The 16,174-nt window shown below is 42.1% G+C and overlaps 1 protein-coding gene across 3 annotated transcripts in view; it reads left to right on the forward strand.

Moving 5' to 3' along the window:
- Positions 1–309: 309 nt before the first annotated feature.
- The window catches only part of etv4 (ETS variant transcription factor 4), a 28,061-nt gene continuing 12,196 nt past the window's right edge, over positions 310–16,174 (forward strand). For all 3 annotated transcript variants that reach the window (XM_030774254.1, XM_030774256.1, XM_030774255.1), the window contains exons 1-4: positions 310–366; positions 1,128–1,218; positions 1,542–1,589; positions 8,078–8,131. In XM_030774254.1, coding sequence (XP_030630114.1) covers positions 310–366; positions 1,128–1,218; positions 1,542–1,589; positions 8,078–8,131 — 250 coding nt within the window. The remainder of the gene's footprint in view (positions 367–1,127; positions 1,219–1,541; positions 1,590–8,077; positions 8,132–16,174) is intronic.

Consider the following 16,174-nt stretch of genomic DNA (forward strand, 5'->3'; position numbering starts at 1 on the left):
CGAAATATTCACCTGAGGTGTTTTATGGTAATAAGCGAAGTCTAAAAGCAGCGAAAAGGCATCGGTTGGATTTTAAATAGGCTCTGTCTACAAAGAGTGTTTAATGTTCTGAGTGGCAACAGAAACGCTGCGTGATCGCCTGCCATTGCTTTCCTTCGCAGCATTTTTTTGTGAATGGAGCTCATTATGTATGCAGCTTTCTCGCCGCTCCATTCACAACTACTGCTGTCCCTGTCGCTCTTCCTTTTCTTTCTGCAGGCTGCGTGGATTTAATTCAACACAGCCTAAATGACCACGAACGGTTAACGGATGGATTTTAAAATGGATGGATATTTGGATCAGCAAGTGCCTTACACGTTAGCTAATGTATGTATGGACGATTTCTTGTTTATTGAAAAGCTTTACTGTCTTTTTGCTTCTTGGGGTGCTTTGCTGTTGTTTCCGATCGCCGTTGCAGAAGACTTGTTTCAAACAAACGCAGTTGGGATAAAAAACTGTTTTCAGTCGGTTTAAATAAACTGACAGCGCTTTACACACGTCGTGACAGTATAACAGTTGAGAAACTGCATATTTAATCTATCGCTCGTCTACGCCGTTGCGCGCAATAGAAGTTGCCGTTTCGGACTAAGATGATAGGTTGCAGTTCGTGTCCGAAATGTTACTGGGTTCATGGAGGCATGTTTATTGCTTGGATTTTACCTCGAAGAGAAAGTCTTTTATTTTATTGTCTTTGCAGATAACGCCCATGGTCTTCAGAGTAAAATTCATGGTGATTTGTTTCTTCCCGATGTGATATACGTGCGTTTGCAATTAGCCTACTTTACATTTTTAATGTGATTTTTTAGAAGAGACTTAGTAAACACAATTTCCATCAGAGGTTCAACAAGTAGCCCACTATAGTATAGTGACATAAAGGGCATTGTCATAGTATTTCTTTTGAGTTTACGAATGCTGAAATCTGAAGACTGTCAGTGGATCATGGACTCATGGACTGAAGTTGAGGGGTTTGAAATTTCTGCCGCTTTCCCCAAAGCTCGCGCATCAATATTAGTGCCACAGTTCTTTTCAATACGTTTCTCCCCTTGTTTGTATTTTCGACTTACATAATGGATTTGATGTTTTTGCAGAGGACGCAAGGAAATGGGCCCCTAAATAGACTGTTGATGGCAGCGAAAAGGAAGTACATGGACACCGAATTGCCCCCTCAGGAATCTGAAGGTAAAGGGAACAAGCCAGTTTAGGAAACTTCTTTTGGCCTTTGTTCAACCGTTGTATCTTATCCACAGAGAGAATTTAGCAATAAACAAATAGATAAACAAACACACAAATAAATAATAATAATAATAATAATAATAATAATAATAATAATAATAATAAAAAAACACAGCCAAAGATTTTTTTAACATAGAAATTCCGAAACGCAGTTTTTTTTTTAATATTGTCCTTTTCTGACGTTTGCAGTGAGCTAGTTTTGGGTCACACTAAACTAAACCATTTTCTGCTAGGTGTACAAACTGACTTTTGTTTTTTTTTCCTTTCAGACCTCTTTCAGGATTTAAGCCAACTTCAGGAGACGTGGCTCACAGAAGGTGAGCCCTCTATACTCTATCCATCCACTTCGCTCGAATTTATGTCCCTCTAGTGGGCTGCACGGAAATGTCAAAGGTGCTTAAACTATAGCAAGGTCCTTTTAGACTTAGAATGGACCCGGATCCAGAAGAAATATATTATAATATAAAAACACATGTTCAGCCAACTGTTGTGATGTCCTTGATCACAGCATGTGGAGCTGGAGAGCTCATGTGTGGAATTAAAAGTGATTTTTTTTTTTACTCTTGGAGATGATCCAAAGAGACAGTCTGGGGAGATGTCGATATGTTGCCAAGCTTACAATCTTTACAAAATGATTTGAGGGGTAAAAAACTGCGCCTCTGTGTTCAACGTAGCCATTATGTTTCATGTCCAATTCGATATTATAGATGATGTCGTTGGTTTTAGATTCTGTTGCTGCAGTCATAATAAATACAAATGGACTCTGGCTTAGCTCAGGCTTGTATGAAATTCAGTCAGATATGCTCCATGAGCAATTGACTTTTTCATGGGTGGACAAGAGGTTTATAAATTACTAATAGCAGTATTAGTCGAACAACAGAAGTCTAGTGTAATTTTGGTGAAGGAGGTTGTAACAAGAGAAAAAAAAAAAGTCATTATGCACATTGCTTTGACATTGTAGCATGTAACATAGCCTATTTTGGATATGTTGGCTGGAGTTTTGAAAGTGAAGCTAATGCAAACAAACAGCTTGAAAGCCTGTCATTTGGAAGCAAATAGTTGAAATGAACCGTAGCAGAAAGAATTTACAGTGTGCATGACAGAGAATGGGCAACACAAAGAGCACTCCCAAAGCTCGGACACCTGGCCACCTGACTGCCGCATTTCACAAGATTTATTTGCATAGCTATCAGATCACTTGATAATAATCAGATTTTTTTTTTTTTTTTTTGGCAATCACACATCTTGACTAAATTAGTACTGTCTTAGCTTTACATGTTTGCTGTGCTGTGCTGGGTGTGTTAATTAACGTTTCGAATGACACTAAGGCCATGATAACGTGAATGCCCTGAAATTTGTGATGTGTGTGGTGCAGTAAAAACGTTTCTGGAACATTCTATGCTATAGTATGATCTATAAGATTTTTTTTTTTTGAAACCTAGTCGATGTGTTTTTGTATAGTATGCTGCCACTTAAGTATATGACTTAATAAACTAGATTTAGAGATGAGAAATAATGATTAAAAAAAAGGATTAATCGCTTGCACATCCCAAAAGGCCAAATGGTACTGTATTATGGAGGATGCTAATTTACAGTGAGAAGCTATAGTGTATGGGAGATTTTTATGCTTACTTTCTGTAGGTCGTGAATATGAACAGATTGCAATATTCTAAAGAGGGTACATATATTCTGAGAGGTTTTTTTGGTTGATGTGCCAAATCGGGGCCATAAGATTGTTGAAAGCTGCTCTCCTGACCAAGACACAGGGAGGGAGAAAGTGAACAGGACGCAACCGGTCTGTTCAAGGGTTCAAGGTCAAAGTTCAGACCATGAAGCCGTTACTGGTGTCCAAACTGACGAGAGTCTGCCGTTCCAAGAAATGATGACTGACATATTTATAAGTATAATTCAGAAACTGACGTAGATCTACTGAGAATTAACCATAAAAATATACTTCTTGCTTTTGTTCTTACACAGAAAGGAGAAATGTGAGACCCAAGTATGCCCAAAAAGAAGCAAAATGCTTAGAAGGTTGTACTTTGTAGCGACACTGATCTGCCTAAATATGAAGCAACAGAGAACTTTCTTTGTTATTCTGCGGTTGTGCACAGTAATGAGTCACTACTGTGGCATTTTGCAAGATGATTTAAAAAAAAAAAAAAAAAAAAACAGATTAGGGAATCGCACTGGTGAATTTCTCAAAGCACAAGTTCTTTTGCTGTATTGTCGAGTATAAGGAGAGTGTGAAAAAGGGGTCTATGGCTTAACTCTTTTAAAAGACCACTCTCCTTTAACACAGAGCTATCGCCCACTATAATGCAAAGTCAGGCTGTGAAAATCACACCTCACACAGGAGAAAACAAGAGGAACGACCATAAACTGACCAGAGGGAAGACCAGCCCGAATCTTTGCTCTCTGACTGACTCGAGCATTTGCTGTAATGCTGTAGTTGTGTGTAGAACAAACTTGGTTATTAAGAGCTTCGGTAATTCTTAAGGCTTCCAATGGACTGTGATCTAAACAAACAAGTAAAAAGAAAACAGTAAGAAGGATTTGTGTAAAGTGGTATTAGCATACATGCATGGGTATTTAGACTACTAGACGAGCCAAATGTTATTTTGGTTTCTGAAGTTGAAACTTTTTTTTTTTTCCTGTTTAGAAGAAGTGAATGGCTTTAGTGTCAGGTGACTGTGGTTATGACTGATTCATCAAATTGTTAAAAACAGCATTGCCAGAAGGCATCTCCTGTTTGAGACAGAGACAGACAGAGAGACAGAGAGAGAGAGAGGGAAAGAGAAAGAGAGACAAGAAAGTTTTGAATGAAAGAGCTTGTCCAGTCTTGTCATTACTTTTTCCTTTTGAGACAGACCTCCTGGCTCCTCCCAGGATCTGTCCAATGAAAAAAAAAAAAAAAGTCCTCCAGTGTCCCTAAGAGAAAAGGGAAACATGTCTCTGTGCTCACACAGACGCACTTCCAGTCTTGTGCTGACTTGCATTTCAAAGCCCTTGACAAGGCATTCCTGGAAACTAACTGGAGAGGGAGAGAGAGAGAGAGAGAGAGAGAGAGGGAGAAAGCTCCAGTTAACTTCAGTGGTTAGAAGCACTAACATAAAGACTATCACTACCCCCCACCCCCCTGGCCCCCTCCCCGTCCTATTGCCTGTGTTTTGTTTCATATACGTTGAAACTTGTTTGAATGATTTAGTGTTTGATCAAAAGGAACAAAGATTCCGCTCTTACTCGTAAAAAAACTCTTATATTTTCCTCAGGGGAAGAGGAATACAAGTCTTTAATGGGGATAATAGAATTACTGTATGGTAATAGAATAGAAGAGCTTGTAAGACATTAAATGTAATTTTTTTGAGCATGCTCAGAGAGAGAGAGAGAGAGAGAGAGAGAGAGAGAGAGAGAGAGAGCTTCACGGTTTATCCTCTGTACAGGAAGTGGCAGAATAATGTTCAAAATGTGGATTTAAATCTCTTACTTCCTCTTTTTGTCCTTTGTTTATGGTCTGGTGGTTCAGTGGTAAGACCGAGAGAGAGTGAGAGAGAGAGCGACAGAGAGAGAGAGAGGCCTAGTCGGACTGCAGGGCTGGGTCCCTCGTTTCTGGGCTGGGTGATGCAATCTTCACTGACTATGGATAGGGTCTGAGAGCAAACAATGAACATTGAACTGTAAAAAAAAAAAAAAAAAAAAAAAGATTAATATAAAGGCTTTGTTTGAAACTGCATGTACCACCTTTTCTACACTTTTATAGATTTTTTTTTGAGAGGAACTATGAAAACTCTAGAGCGTCCACGGTTACTCAGGAGCACGTGACATCTATGGGGAAGTGTTCTAACTTTTTGGCTTATCACAGTTATTTAGTCTCTGGAAGTATGTTAGTGAAGTTTCAAGGGAATAAGATTTATTCAGTGACACACATTTCTTAAGGAATATGTGCCCTTAAAAAAAAATCAATCCACCATTAATCTTGCAGTTTAAGGCACCATTATGTATGCTTTGGACAGGAACAACAAAAGGCTATTTTGTGGCAGTCAACGTAGCTAATTCTTAAACTTCTCAAAGTGCGCTTGTTTATCCTACATCATAGACTTGGCCCTGGACTTTCAAAGTGCTCAGGCTTTGAAATAATACAACGGTTACCGTGGCAACATTTTTGGATTGTCATTAAGGAGCTCAACCTCTTTCCTTTGATGCTCAGCCCAGTTCTACCTGGCCCCGTGCCCAAAAAGGGAACCCTGGAAACATCTGCGCCCAGAGCCCAGTGGGTCAATCGGACCGTCCCCCCCCGTCCCCCCCTATTTTCTGAGGTTTTTGCAGCACCCATAGTACCCACAGTGGAGTAAGACAATGCTTTTTGGGAGGGCTGCACCTGCAACCACCCAGCTTGATTTGGATTTTGTACAGTCAGTCTAAGTCTTTGGTAAGGTCCTTTTTAGTCCATCAGAATATATATATATATATATATATATATATATATATATATATATATATATATACACACACACACACACACACATATCACTTGTTGGTAAAACCAAGAGTGCAAAGGAGGATTATGTCACCACAAATGAAAATCACTCACAGAAGACTTCGGGAGGTGGACGGGATCTGGTTTCTTATGGGAGGTTGCTGGTTGGAGCTTTCTTTGCAAGGTGCTCATGGTTCCATGGTATTCATCTCTTTGTGTTTCATTCAGAGAAACATAGCAGTTTACTCCCCCTGATATGACTTTGTCGAGAATAGACAGTATGTTATTAACTTTAAAGGACTCTTTCTTTCTTGTTTTGAGTGGATCTCCTTGAAATAAGATGCCATTATTGATCCAGTGTAGTCTTTAGAGTCTCCAAATGCTTCGAGTGAAGAGTCAGCAGAAAGAAGGGGAGTGTACTGACTGTCACTTTGCATCATCCCCCGATAATTGTGTAAGACTAATTTGCTGCACTGTAATGTGTGTGTGTGTGTGTGTATGTGTGTATGTGTGTGTCTGTGTGTTGGGATGTCTGCTCACCCAGATTGACCTCTGAAACAAATCAAAGGCTTGACTAACATCCAAATGGTTTTTTTTCCCTGTGTCCACTACGCAAAGAATGAACTTCATCATCAATCATACATTAAGCTGGTACTATATTAAGACCACGAGCCCAATCCATCAGTGCCTGGAATATATTTACCAAAGAAGGGCTAGACAAACATTATGACCTGTGGCTTATTTTCCTTGCCCTCAAACGTATGGTTCCCTTTCTTCCAACGGCACGATCAAAATCACACAGCATAGCAACGCTCTCCCAGAGTCTTAGGCTGGTTTCGAAGAAGAAGACAAAGAAGATGATTTATCTGTGCCACTTTAAATCTGATTGGAATTTTAATCATGGAAAAGGGACGAGGAGTCCCACTCTTCACTCTCGCACTTCACATACCCACCTCTCCGCCCCCGCCCCTGCCCCCACCCCCGCCTGTTTCTATACACATCTCTGCTCTACATCTCCCTCTCTCTCTCTCTCTCTCTCTCTCTCTCACCATCCGGCCACTTCTCACTTGACCTTAAGCATCAACCCTCAAAGGCTTCAAAGCAGGTGATGAATTCCAGAACACTCTACTGAACAGAACACATCAAGACAAGGAGCAGAATTCCCCTTTAACGGTCTCTGTGCATGTCCAGAGCTGGAACGGGCACATCCACTCAGGCGAAGACCTTCCTCATTTTCCTTTGCTTTCACTCTCTGAGAGCTGGTCTTATGAATACGCACAGGGGGCAAAAAAAAAACCTTCAGAAGTTCCTAGGAACCTTAAGAGTTCTTAATGTGCTGGTGTACACTTGCTTTGGACACAAATGCTCGTCTCATCAGCAAGGCTTTATAATAAAGAACTGCGTTGTGGATACATCTAAATTAGATAGATGGCGTAAGAATTAGCTGAAGGAGAAGCTAACTGTTTCTGCTCGCTAGTATTGATTTACCATCAGCTCGGCTCAATACATGACTAACACTCACCCACACAGGAGAAGCTCCTAATTGGCCTATGAAACAGCCAGAGTCAAATGCCTTTAGACCATGACCCCCCCCCCCCCCTTCACATTTACTATGAATGAGTATCAAATGCCTCTGTGTTTGCCTGGGGCAGCAGCTGGGGCGTGGCTCCATTGATAACTGCCCGTCTCATTCTGAAATGGTATGGAACTTATTGTATGAAATATGAGCAGCGTGACAGCATCCATTGTATCTCTGATGGAAGCCAGCACGAATGAAACCTATCTACACTCCCCATTCACACACACACACACACACACACACACACACAAATGCATACACACTCAGCTGCGATATTGATCTGCTGCTATAGAAAAGTGCTGGCACATGAAAAAGTGGAGGTGAAGGTCGCTGGGCTGGACAGAGACAGTAACTCAGGTTACTGTGGGATGTCAAGACAGAGATGGGGAGAGAGAGAGAGAGAGAGAGAGGGAGAGAGAGAGAGAGAGAGACTAGGCTAATGGACAGGCTCTTTATCCCCTGTTAAGGTTCAAAGTCCACTTAAGCCTTGAATGATCAAGACAAATGATTTGGCTCTCATGAATTCTGATTTAGAGCATCTTCAATAAAACCTCATCAGGCAGAGCCCACACATAACGCACAACTACGTATGCTTTCCAAACGACGTGGAATGAAACCGAAGTTTACTCAACGATCTCTGTCTGTACCTCTATCTATGTCTGTCTGTCTATCAATCTGCCTGTCTGTCTCTTTGTTTATTTACCTGTTTGTCTGTTATAGTTCTAATCATTTTCCTTCTCTCCTGTTTGCAGCTCAGGTCCCTGACAGTGATGAGCAGTTTGTTCCTGACTTCCACTCGGAAAACTGTAAGTTCCATGTTCCACAATGTTCCATGTGTATTCCTGAGTGACTGCGTGTGTGTGTGTGTGTTTCAGAGTGTATGTGTTTGTGTTTTTGCATGTCATTGTACAGTGAGACTGAGAAAAAGAGAGAAAAGGGCAGATAGAGAGAGAAAGAAAGAGAGAGGGAGAGAGAGAGAGAGAGAGAGAGAAATATTGTGTTTTGAAGGGTTGGGCTGCATTCAGACTCAGGGACTGGGACCTGTTGTGTGTGGAGTTGCTTCAAGGATAGGTGCGGTTGTTGTTCTTTTGGGGGTTCAAGCCTTCACTTTAGTCTCTAAAGAAACGGCGAAAAAAAAAAGAGAAAGATTTGATACACGATGTACTTTTTACGCGTGTACGTTTGGTCGACTGTACAAGTGCCCCCCCCCCCCCGCCTCATTTGCATGTGTTTGAAAAGCCCAATAGAAAACTTCAGGAAACCGGTAAAAAGATCACTCAGGAGTCAAACACAAAGATCATCTTTTGTGTTTGTTCGAAATGAAAATGGGGAAGCAAATTCCTGTACCGCACAACACCGAGGCTGCCTTTTCAACCAGTTTCCTTTTTTTTGTATTTGTTGTTGTGTCTACATACAATGACGTACCAACCAGGCTTTACGGAGGGGTGTGCGCTCTGCAAACACGTCTCCTGGACCTTTTTGTCATCCATTTACAGATGTATGGGCAGTGCCTTTTACCACACCGGCAACACCCAGTTGGGTTCGCTGTGGAAGTGCCACTGGCGGTTGTGATGGGGTTGCGGAGTTCAGTGCATGATTCATCCAAATGAGTTGTTTTTTTGTTTTTTTTTTTAACTTGAATGAATAACAGCTCACTCAAACTGGGATGACTGAATCCCTGACGCTCTGAATCCCTGAAAAGTTTTGTGTGTGTGTGTGTGTAAACATCACCGTTTAACCCCATCACAAATCCTGACCCGCACTGACAGATGCTCCCTGCGACATATGGTCCGTGTCTCTCATCCAACAATAGCGCGGAGGAAGTGGAGTTGAACTCTGGGGCACATCAGGGTCATGTCTACTTAACCCCGTCAGAGTCTGACCAATCACCACGCTCCGTTCTTCCAATGATGGGCCCTCCCCAGTACTCACAGAATCAGAGTCAGTGGCAACTCATCCTGACAGGTTCACTGCATTAGTTAAGTGGAGCAGAGTATTTGATTGACAGGTACACCCTCCCTTTCATTCAAGGCTTAATGGAGTAATAACTTTTAAGTGTGAGCCACTTTGAATGGCTTAGAAGACGGACTGGAGGTGACGAGCAACTGTAAATATAAATGTATTCTTCTGCATGATTGTGGTCTCTGTGGTAAATGTGTTTACTGCAAACACTAGTCATGAGCAGACTGAAAAAAAAGAAAAGAAAAGAAAAGAAAAGAAAAAAAAGCATCTCTTTGAGCAACTCCTCTGTGTATGTTATTAAAGTCAGCTTGGTTTAGTAGTTGTGACATCGCAGGTGAGTCAGATGTTTTGGTCTGCGTTGCCAAGCATGTTAAGTTTTACAAGAGCCTCCTCTTCTCCTTGTCTGTAAACAAATCTGAGAGAAAAACAAGGTATTATCAAATGAAAATGTTTTGTCAGTCACGTCCGTGCCAGTCTAGGCGTGACTGAGAGCACAGAGAGAGCTTTGGAACATGCTGGAATGTCAGATGGGGGGGTGGGGGTGGGGTGGGGTGGGGCGGGGAGGGGAGGGGAGGGAAGGGAGGCGGAGGGGGCCGGGGGGGGGGCTGTATTTTAGACATGCTGTTGTGCAACACCTGCACATCTGGCAAATCTATTCCCCATCTTTCCTACTTTTTCCACAATGCCAGCAAACAAGCCCCTTCTGTTTGTGTGCCTCCGTCCAGGGAAAACCTGACCTTTCTGTAAGTATATTTCACCCCACTCTCCAGTGACCGAAAGGGTACAGCACCGAGATTTCCCTCAGATTACGCAAACCGGCGCTCAAGCACAAATAAATTAGTCAAAAATGTTGAACTTGTTTAGTCTACCTCACGTTTGGTTTTGAGAATGAATAGAAAGGGACAGTGTAAAAGGACAGAGAAACACGGCCTCTAACTTGCTGTTGCAGGACTCCATTTTGTTGCCTGACAGTGGAGAGGGAGGAGGACATTACCCCAGTTCTCTTCTCTAAATTTATCTGTAGCTAACAGGCTTTAGACTGTCTCACCAAACTAACTCTCTTCATCTAAGGTCAAACGGTCATTCTGACTCATATCCGCATGTTGGGTTATAGTGATTGTGACGTGTTTTATGCATTCATAACTCTACTAAGAATTTTTTTTTTTCTTTCGCTCGTATGTGTGTTTGTGTAACTCTGTAACTCTTATCTGCTGGAACTGTGGATGTATCTTTTATCCGAGCTGTTTTAAAATCATTCAGAAAGATCTAGTCTGCGGAGGGAAAAAAAAAAGTCTTTCTTCCATTCATGAAAAAGCCCTACAGCATGTTAAGCTCCACCTTTCGTGGTTCCTTTTTTCTGAATGGCGGTTTTAACCCTTCCCCCTTCCTGTGTCTCCACAGACTAAGCCGAGTTCAAAATCTGGACTGGCTTCCTCCTCTCTCTATCTCGCTCTGCCTCTGTACTGAGTGTTCCAAGATGTGTGCTAATCCAGCAATGGCAGTTCTGTGTGGGCTGATTGTTTGGTTTTGGGACTTGTAGTAATTATATAGGAAGTTGTGGCTATAAATTCAGTTCTAGCTCTTGAAGAGAGATGAAGAGTGTGTGTCTGAGAAAGGGGGGAGAAGTTGAAGAGGGAGAGAGGGGAAGCAGAGTAGTTAGGAGAGAGAGAAAAAGAGAAGAGGAGAGAGAGAGAGAGAGAGAGAGAGAGGGAGAAAGAGAGAAAGAAAGAGAGAAAGAGAGAAAGAGAGAGAGAGAGGGAGAAAGAGCGAGAGAGACAGGGAGAGAAAGAGAGAGAGATAAGGTTTGACAGAAGTCCCAGTGAAAGCCGTGAGCAGAGTAGAGTGGATTTACTGCCCAGAGCTTGTTTGTATTGCATTGTCCTTCCGCTAGCTCGCTGGCAGTGACTGACGTATCGCCAGCTCGCTCCTCCGTGTAAGCCTTCCCCCCCCAAACCAACAAAATATGCAGCTCCAAAGCTCGGAACTTTCCAAAATACAGCTGCTACGCAACAAGTCTGCAAAAACAAGCAGGGGACTGCCAGAAACGCTAGCAGACTGTTCTTCCTATTCTGTGGACGGGGGTTGGTCCCTACTTGGTGACTTTTTTTTCTTTTTCCTTTTTTTTTTTTCTTCTACAGAGTAACGGCCAGTCCACACGCGCGTGCACACACAGGCACACGCGCACACACACACACACACACACATACGCATGCACACACACACACACACACACACATACACTTAAGCCCCACATTTTTATGAATGGGCTGGTTGTGAGGGACAGGCTGAGGCAGCATTTTGAGAGAAAACGGAATCTCCGTTCATGTATCACACACTGCCTAAGAGCAGGCCTGTTGAGTTTTTGCAATGAAAGAGTTATTTTAAACCTCTCCATGTCTTTGGTTTGAACACAACAAAGCTGCATTGTAGATCATTCTGCCTTCTCTATTCTTTATGACTTTGATTATATAAATTTGTTAATTAATAAAGATACAGGTTTTAATGCGTATAGCAAGTTGGTTCGACTCAGGTGCTCTCAAAAACTAACCATGGCATCCTGGACAACTAAAACTAACAAGACTATGGCTGAGGAAGAAATTATCCTCTGTTAGTGATGTCCAGTTCAGTTTTGGAGGTGAATTGTTCACGTTTGTTCTGGAAGAACACTGGAGAACACACATCTTCCTCAACCCCTTGGTCTGAGTTGTGGCTATGGACAGAGCAACAGCTTAGTGCAGCGAAAGCACAGCAGTGTAACATATTACTGCCTCGCCTGAGCAGGAGGTGGAGGAGTGTTGTGAAGACGGACCAGCCCAGGGCATCTTCGTCTTCTCTCCTGCCTCTGAAAGGAACCCCCCCCCCCCGTCATCCTCCGTGTGCTGAACGGAAAGAAACAGTGGGAGATGACTAACGATCGCAAGAAAGCCCTATATGAAGCAACCCCACAAACATGGAAGTCTGTCCTCTATGAATCTCCCGATTGTCATCGCTAGCTTATGGAGACAGTGCTATTGTTGTTTACATGATTGTCATCCACTGAGAAGACTAACTTGTTTGCTCAAACACACATCATTTGCAATGGTATTTGTCACTGCTAAGACCAGCAGGGACAGTAGCCTGCAGCGTTCTGTTTGGACAAAGGCCTCTTCTTTTTTTTTTTTCTTTTTTTTTTTTTTACAGCCTGCTGACATAGGGTAGATCGCGTTTTGAGAAAGCAATGATGTTCCGATCGATCCGCACGATCCAAAGAGTGGATGAAGTGCGGCGAGAAAGAGGTTGAGTGTTTTCGTATCGCTCTCGCCATTACAATTAAGATGTGGACACAGATCTGACACAGGCAAGGGTCGCCGTAGAAATGTATTTCTCCCAGGCTTGACGGAAATTCGATGGGCACGTGCTACATCTCTCTGGAGATAAGGAGGGTGCTTTGCCCCTCATCTCGGCACTGGATGGATGGATATCTATACTGTAGGACGGTTCATTATATAATTTCGGTAACGATCAAGAAAATCAATATATGCATTAAACATTAAGAGGGAGCTGTTATAGTGAGGTCTGACGGGCAGGGAAGGGGGAAGATTAATTATCCTGCGCAGACACACACACACACACACACACACACACTCACACACACACACACACACACACTCACACACACTCACACTCACTCTCACTCACACTCACACTCACACTCACACTCACACACACACACACTCACACACATACACACACACACACACACACACACACACAAGCTGTATAGATATCACGTGTTTGTGAGGACAGTGTCACACTGTTGCAAGAGAAGATTATTGCATCATTTCCATAATAACCACTTCTGATGTTTGTTTCCTGTTTTTGTGTACTTTCCTGCTGTCCCCCCCTTTTTCTTCTGAGAGGCCATTCTTTCGGTCTGGCTACTTCTCTGTAAAGAGCTATATATACACACCAGAAATATAACAGCATCAAAAAAAAAAAAAAAAAAATCCACGGAAACTTGACTGGACCTCTTAGCCCTGGACAGTCTGGACGTTCCTCAGAAAGAGGAAATGAAATGGTGTCATATTTAATTGCTGTCACATGGCATGACAAACAAGCCATCATGACAGCATCTGTAGCGTTTCCATGACTGTAGAGCATTACATTAAAAACGTACTGATTCATAATTGCGTAATTCGGCACCTGAGAGGGTAAGTGTGTGGTTGACTTAAATATACTCCTCCAGACAGACAAGAGTTAACATACAGGAGACAAGCTACTCTAGTTTTGGTTTTTTTATTCAGGTAACTCACCTGTCCATCTTGTTGTTCGAGTTTCACAGGAATTTTTCAGGAGGTTTTTGTCTTTTAACGTAAAAAAAAAAAAATCTGCCTATATCTTTAACGTTTGTCACAGATGGGATGAAATGGTCAAAGGGTGAGAGGACCGATTCATAATCCATTGTAACGCGTGGATGAGCTAGATCCACGAGAGTAGAAATAAAAGTTGTTGTTTTTTTTTTATGGCTTTGTGATGCACTGGTCTGGTTCCCTCCCTCTATCTATCCCTCTGTCTGATTCTGCTTTGACCTTAGCTCCACATGTCAGGCATATGTGTCTCCATGCTCTGTTAATATGACAGAGCTGTTTATCTGAAAGATCTGCAGCGTTTCCTTTATTCTCGCTCTCGCTCTCTCTCTCTCTCTTTTCGCCAGACTTTTCCAAAGGCACACTTTATTGGAGTTGGAATTATACCCACAGGATCTTCCCAAATAATTAAGAATAGGTTTTTTTTAAACCCCCACCCCTCCACCCCACCCCACCCTTAAACAATTTTATGGAAATTCCAGAGTTTGCAAGCTTCAGTCATTTCAAAAACTAAGCTTCAATATTCAGTTTAAGGCACGGTTTTTGTCCTCTACAGTTTTGCAAGCATAATAACACATCTATTTTTGAATATTATGATCCTGCTGTTGGAGATGAGTGTGCTCTTGGTTTATACCATATGTCCCAATTTATAATTTAAACTTGGCACATACACCCACTGTTCATCCTTCCACACAGAGCAACAAGCCAGCTTTGAGGGGAGTGTTAAGTAGGATGAAACTAATCAATGCTGCCTGTTTTAACCTTTAAAACAACCCAAGCATAATTGGCGTCTATGTCGCCGTTATTGATTCGTCACCGTCGGAATCAACTGGCCAATGGGGGAGCCAAGGAGAATCTTGTTGCTTGTCACTCCCGCAGGTTATCGCCGGGGCTATGTCGTTTTCGCCATGACATATGAAGAAAAGATCAGAAAACGTGCCATTACAGGCAGGAGTTATTTGCTTATTGAACTGCGTCCCAAAACGAAAACGTAAATTCCGCCATTGAAAGTGGTCCGTGTCAGCCCATTATTCCGTTTATCGGCCTCTCTGTTTCCTTCATCGCTCAATCTTTTCAGACTCATGCTTGAACAAACAGCAGCAATAAGAAGTTCCTTTGACTTTTGCTCTCACATTGAACACTCTAAAGATAAGGTTATGGTCTGGTGATATTGTTATACAAACTTCACTGAATCATTGTACCTGCGAAGCTATTGAGCAGTTGGCTGCAAATAGAGTTGTCAGGAGCTGAGAGCTTGCAGGCAGGAGGTTTCTGACGTGAATATACAATGGCATAACGCTATCCAGATCTTCACGAGTGTTGAGTTTGAACTCAGGAGTAAAGTACAAGAAGAAATTTATGTCTAACCTTAAGTACTGTGTACGCAGAAGATTTCGTAATCTTTTAATAGGCCAACAAAATGCCGCTGTTTGTTTAAATAAAATTCCATCAATTCGAATAGAAACGTACAAAGACGGGCTGAGTCATGTGACCATCAGCGTAGTTTGCAGAGATTGTGATCTTCTCAAAATTAAAGATCGTTATCCACTCTGTTTCATTTTATTTTATTTTATTTTATTTTATTTATTTATTTATTTTTTTTACCTTTGCTGGCTAGACACCGTGCGTCTGATTTGCTGTTCTGTGATGCGGAGACCTGCTCATTCAGGTGAAATGATTGCTCTTTGGGCTAGTTAGTGCTGTGTTTACTTCTAACATAGCAAGAACTGTGGACTCAGCCTGAGAAGCCTGCAATGATTCCATCTGTCACGGCTGGTCAGCTTTTTTTGGGGGGAGTGGGGGTGGGGGGTGGGGGGAGCTGACAGAATAGCCCTCTGTAATGATCCTCCACTTCCTAAAGCACTCAACCATGACCATAACCCCTCACCTCCTCTCCTCTCCTCTGGAGCATGTCATTTACATATGTAAAGTCCTGCTCCCCTCTACTCTGCCTCTGTGGGGTCAGTCTGAATGGGTGGGTGGGTGGTGGTGGTGGGGGGGGTATCTTGTCAATGAGAACGCATCCAAACACAATGCCCCTGCTTTTCACACGTCTGTGCGTACCTAGATCTGAGGTGTGAATGCTAAACTCTGCTTTTGTAAATGAGTTAGCGTGAGAGTCTGGGATGTTTTACAGCCGAATTTATGACATTTGCTTATGATATCACTTCATGCATCAGTCACCATCAACGTGACATCATAGATGTGGCTTAGAATCATTGGATGTAGTATCACTACAGGTAAACCTTTGAGATTGCAACCAAGGCACAAAAAAAAATCGCTGATTCGATAAAAGAATGGAAAAATCTTCTGAATTTACAAGTGAATTTAATCTTTAATTCTGTGATCTGAATTATGCAAACAGGTTAAATTATGGAAAACGTAATTACTCGCATGTCTATTGAAATGGGATTTTAAGAAAATATTCCCTTTTATCCTATAATTTCTCATTCACCTCCAGCCAAAAAAAAAAAAAAAAGGAGACATGGACCTCCTGTAAGTTCTCAAAAGATCCCCAGCTTTAACTTTGTGTACAGTATC

The sequence above is a fragment of the Chanos chanos genome, chromosome 5 (assembly GCF_902362185.1).
Source record: "Chanos chanos chromosome 5, fChaCha1.1, whole genome shotgun sequence".
Taxonomy (NCBI): domain Eukaryota; kingdom Metazoa; phylum Chordata; class Actinopteri; order Gonorynchiformes; family Chanidae; genus Chanos; species Chanos chanos.